Source organism: Naegleria gruberi, assembly GCF_000004985.1.
Source record: "Naegleria gruberi genomic scaffold NAEGRscaffold_57, whole genome shotgun sequence".
NCBI lineage: Eukaryota > Heterolobosea > Eutetramitea > Acrasida > Naegleriidae > Naegleria > Naegleria gruberi.
The window spans coordinates 1-5910 of NW_003163270.1; the positions used below are offsets into that span (position 1 = coordinate 1).

Here is a 5910-nt window from a genome sequence, read left to right on the forward strand (position 1 = left end):
GGTCTAATATCTCTTACATAATTAGCTTTAAATTTCCAAAAAAGTGCTTCATAATTTCCAATTGTAGTTAATAATGGAATTAAATTAGAATTTGAATCAATTGCAATTGAACTATATCTTTCTAAAAATTTAACCCATCTTGTATAACATGTTAAAAATCCATTATCAAATACTAAATTACCAGATATGGCAATAAATTTAGGATTATATTTAGTAATTGCTAATTTTAGTAAATTAAATGCATTATCATTATATCCAAATTCAGATGATTGAATAAAATTTAAATTATTATTATTTATATTATTTGAAAATGTTTTAAATTGTTTTAAATTTGAATAAATTGGTTCACTTCCATTTATAGTAATCATTCCAACTTTAAAATTATAAATAGTATTTTCATTTAAATTTGTTAAAATACAAGTATGTACATATCTTGATACTAATTCAGTTTCAATTTCATTTAAATCTTGAAAATTACAATTAATTGTTTCATTTACCATATTTGTATTATTAATTACTATAAATGATAAAATAGGTCTAGATTGAGTAAAAAATTTAATAATAAATTCATTTTGTGGTTTTTCATTTAATAATAAAGTTAAACTACAAATATTATCAGAATTACAAATATTCTTTCCTTCTTTGGAATTTACATATCTGGTAAATGTTGTTGAAAATTCAAATTCATTTAAACAAATACAACTTCCATAAAAAAATGATGTTAATACAACTGTTATAATCATACTAATTATTAAATATATTATAAATATTATAAATCTTGTTGTAATTCCATATTGTAATGATTTTAAATAAATAAATAAAAAATTATATTTTTTTATATTTTTTTTATTTTTTATATTATTATTTAAATTATTTTCATTATTATTAGATAAATTATTATTTTCATTATTATTTTCATTAGATAAAATAGATAAATCTAATTTAGGAATAGGTGGTCCATCAATAATTGAAAATTCTAATTGTTGATGTAATTCTTCCTTTTTTAAAATTACTTTTTTAGAACGTTGTTTAGTTAATGGATTTTCACTTTCCATATTAGTATTATTATTATTATTATTATTATTTAAATGTATAGTTTCACCTAAAACAGGTGTTGATACAGTAGTAGGTGTCATTGAAATTGCAGAATTTGTTACAATATTATTTAAATTATTATTTTGTAATTCAAATTCCTGATTTGTATTATTATTTAAATTATTATTATAATTAGGATTATATTCTTCATTGACTTGAATTATTTCTAAATTTGATTGATCAATAATATTTAAATTATTTAAATCTTGTTCATTTTGTTGTAATTCTTCTTGATTTGAATTTGACATTTTGTCATTATTAATTGATAATTCTAATTGTTCATTATCTAAATCATCAATTGATTGTAATTTATCATTAATTAATCTATATCTAACACCATGTATTACTATTATTATTGTTAAAAATAAATTAATTGAAATACCTGCTCCCCAATGTAAATATTGAACTATATTTTTTTTTTAACACACATTTTACAATAAATATTAAATATTAAAATAAATATTAAATATTAAATATTAAATATTAAAATAAATATAATAACTTACAAGCAACAAGAGATGAAATATAAGTAATTAAAGCATAAACAATAAATAATAAAAATAAATTTTCAATAAAATATAAAATTTCCATTCCTAGCCAACATTTTACATTTTTAGATAAATTACAAGTAAATTCTTCCTTTTCTTCTTCATAATTAAATGGATCAAATTGTAATATTGTTGAAATTCCTTTTATATCATTTTCATTTAATTGTTTATTATTATTATTATTATTACTATTTATAGAAGATAATCTAATTTGTTTTTCTTTTTTTTGTAAACAACATCTAATAATTAATATAATAAAATATAATATTATAAATATTATTAAAATAGCAGAACTAAATACAATAGATAATAAATAAACTGTAAAATTATTAGATTTAAATAAATCTTCAATCATTTATAATTGGAATATATATTGTTAACAATATGATGATTATGATATGATGATATTATTATTAGGAATGATGATGATGAAATAATGATTGTGAAATGATGTGATGATATTTTTTTTGTGAATTTTGGATGATTTTTGACATTTGATGATAACAACGACTATTATCTAAATCGTTCACAGTTATGAGCGAACAACTTTGAAGAGAGAAAGGAAATGAAGGAATTTGTTTCTAATACAAAGTTCTATTATCAAGTTCTTCTTGAACACTAATTTATTACAATGAAATAACATTTACATGCAAATTCATCACTCAATACTTTTGTTTAATATCAATAACATTAACATTAACATCATTATCATGTCAATAACAATAATAATAAAAACAACAATCAAAAAATAAATTTTATCCATTTCATTTCAAATATATATAAATTTATTTCAAATATTTAAATTTACTTTTTTGTAATTAATAAAGATAAATCATTTTCATCAATAAAATAATTATTATTACAATAATCACAAGTAGATTCAAAATGAATTTTTTCACCATTTACAATTTCATTTCTCATTTCAATTAATTCATTTACATTTATAGTATTTAAAGCATTTAAAATTAAATCTTTTGAACATCTACAATAAAAATCAATTGGTTTATATCTAACTGTTTCTAAATTTTCATTAATTATAAAATTATAAAATAAATTATCATGTACATCTTGTCTATTATTAATTTTTTTAATCATTTCATTTAATTTACTTTTATAGTAATTTAATTCTTCTGATAAATCTTCACTTGATGGTAATTTTTGTATAATTATTCCAAATGATATTGGATCTAATCCAAATTCTTGTTTACATACTAAACTTGTTACTGTTGGTATTTGTTCAGATTTTTCAAAGAATTCTTCAAATGTATTATTTAAATTACTAAATTCAGAATTATCTAAAATAAGTGGTAATGATGATGTTACTGGTTTGGAATGATTCATTAAAATTTTAGAAACTGAAAATATATCATTCTGTTCATCATCACCTTGATCAAATTTAACAAATCCTCTAATTTCACCTACTTGAATACTTTCAACATGTACATAATTAATTAAATTATTATTATTATTAATATTATTATTATTATTATTATTATTATTACTACTATAATTGGATGTATTATTGGATAAATTAATTATATTTGAATTTGAAATGAATAATTCTAATTTAATTCTTTCTTCACCTTTTAATAAAGAAGATAATAACATTGAAGCACTCATTGATTGTCCCATTAAATTAATTGCTTTAAAATCATGAGTACTTGAATGAGGATTTAAATTAAATTTGTTAATAAAGGTTTTTAAACAATCACTACTATCTATTAAACTAACTCTAAATTTACCACAATCAGACATGTAACTTTTTACATAATCTCTCACTCTCTTTCGGAGCATTTTGGTACCACTTGCTGCATTTAATACATAGTGTGAGGTTTTCATTTTTTTCGAATCACCAAGCCTTTATCCAATTACCTAGGAGACGGTTTTGCCATAATCATTAATTTAATTTTAACATAATTTGCTCATAATCAAACCAGAATACACCATAATTTTGACGTAATTTTCCCGCAATAAAAACCAAAAAAAATACACAATCACATCATAATCTCTTCGGAATTATCATATAATTATACAGCAATTCACAACCGGATTTGTCATTTCCAGGCAAAAATATTGGATTTATTACGGATATTATTACGAGGTAATTATTAATTAAATTACGTAATAATTGTATTAACATTATGAATTTAATATGGAATAATTATGTAAATATATTGGAATAATTATTACAGAATTTACGATAGATTTTTGACCTAATTATTTTATAAAATTATGAAATATATTTAATTTTAATTGAATTTGATTTATTTGATTATTTACAGTAAAGCAAATTACACAGAAACTAACAAATATTGAAACAATGGGAACTGTACAAAGGGAAATGACTGTAGTTTCTGTTGTTGCAACAGATGAACATGAAGATGAAAGAGTTATGTGTTGGAATTGAGTGAATTGACTGTGAAGTGACTCCAAAGGCAACAGAATTAGTTGACCAATTAACTAAGGAAATTAATATTCAATATTGAATTATTGAATTATTGAAAAATTGAAAACTTCAGTGTAACTTACGTGATTGTGGAATTAAATTTGGAAATTAATTAAATTCGGAAATTAGACTGAATAATAATAATAATAATAATAATATTGGAATATTTGAATTAAAAGTTGATAACAAACCATATCTACAGCCATAGAACTATCAATTTTAGTTTTTTTGTTTTTAGTTGGTTCGGATAATTTATCTCTATAAGCTTTATATTGATCATCTTGTTCATAAATTATTGCCTCATCTTCTACTGCAAATTTCTTACCAGAATCACGTGTTTTTTCTACTTGCTTTCGTTTCAAATTCTTCTTCTTGTTGCTCTTATAAGCTCGGCAACAGTTCAACACTATTTCATCAATCTGAACAGTAAAATTAAACAAACTATTAGCTATTATAATCTAACTTACGATTAAATTAAATTGTTTTTCATCTTTTTCACAATTATTTTTTAAACTTTGAATTTGTGCATTGTTAGCAAAAAAATTTGTTACTGCCACCAATGATGTTGCAGCTACTTGTTGTATTTCTATGTCAGAGTCTGCTCTTAGTTTCTTTGGAAATTGTAACAAAATCAATTAATTACTTACCAAGGAATAATAGCTAACGTTGGTTTCATTAATAATTTCCAAGTATCTATCTTGCAAAGGTTTCAACAAGGTGACAAAGTTGTCAGGAACAAGACTTGTACAATAAGACAGTTTTTGGTGGTGTGTCTTTGTCGTTTTTCTTTTCTCCACCTCTTTTTTTCGTTTTAACGAAATTCCTTGTTACGATACATTACTCGAAAGGAAAAAAGCAATGATCAATTTTGAATACAAACAAGAAGATGGATTTGCAGCAATTTCATTTGAGAATAATTTGAAATTGTTGTTGAAAGATCAAGCAATCACAAAACACATGTGCTTAACACGAAATGAATATTTTGAAAAAAAGAATATACAAAAGAAAGAAAATCAACCTTACTTTTCAAAAATATTTGGTGAATACCTTGCTAAATGCCCTGAAGATGCATTTCCATTTCTAGTTTTAGAATATTTTGATGATTTTGCTAAATTCAGAACAAAAACCAAGTCAACATGCGCCTCCTATTTCACAAGTTACAATTTTGATTCAGATTTCATGTCAAGTTTAAGCGCAATTCGTGTAAACGGTTTTTCATGGAGTAATGAAGGATTTTGGAAAATGACTGATTCAATTATTCAAGATTTTGAAAATCATGATGGTAAAATCATTACAGTGAAACATCCAACCACAGGAGAAGATATTAAGCTATTCATTTGCTGTATGGGATTTTTATTAGATACACCTGAAAGATTGAAATGTTTAGCACTTATGAAAAATGAATGTTCCAGATGTTTAGATGCGTCAGACAACCTTGACAAAACACCAACAGATTTAATGGGTGCATCCGCGTTTAATCCAACATGTGTACACACATTTAAAAGGAGAGAACATTCAGAAATGAAAGATATTGTTGAGAAATTATCAGAATTACCTAAAATTGCGGATTCTAAACAAAATAGAATTGCAAGGAAAGGTGTAAAAGAACAAACTTGGGAAGAAGAGAGATTCAAAAGTAAGCAAATGTCAACAAACAAAAGAAAACAATTGATGAATCAATTAATTGTCAAAACATTCATCAAATCAAGATTTGTTACTCAAATAATGATAGATCCGTATCGTAGATCTGTAGTTGATTTCTTTCATTTAGAAATTCAAGGATTATTTCGAAAACATCTCAAATTACTTGTACAAGCATAG

General features: G+C 22.7%; 3 protein-coding genes across 3 annotated transcripts; 1 reads left to right on the forward strand and 2 right to left on the reverse strand.

The window, feature by feature from the left end:
- Window positions 1–17: 17 nt before the first annotated feature.
- On the reverse strand, window positions 18–1686 carry NAEGRDRAFT_72887 (uncharacterized protein; the record flags this gene model as incomplete). Its single annotated transcript, XM_002671940.1, has 3 exons — window positions 18–730; window positions 1025–1441; window positions 1602–1686. Coding segments are annotated over 3 exons (1215 nt in total), but the record flags the coding sequence as incomplete, so codon positions are not given.
- Window positions 1687–2447: 761 nt separating this feature from the next.
- NAEGRDRAFT_72888 (uncharacterized protein) lies at window positions 2448–3437 on the reverse strand (the record flags this gene model as incomplete). Its single annotated transcript, XM_002671941.1, has 1 exon — window positions 2448–3437. One exon carries the CDS (start codon window positions 3435–3437, stop codon window positions 2448–2450), a length of 990 nt encoding a protein of 329 aa, XP_002671987.1.
- Window positions 3438–4947: 1510 nt separating this feature from the next.
- NAEGRDRAFT_52500 (uncharacterized protein) lies at window positions 4948–5910 on the forward strand (the record flags this gene model as incomplete). Its single annotated transcript, XM_002671873.1, has 1 exon — window positions 4948–5910. The coding sequence occupies one exon, from the start codon at window positions 4948–4950 to the stop codon at window positions 5908–5910; it is 963 nt and encodes a 320-aa protein (XP_002671919.1).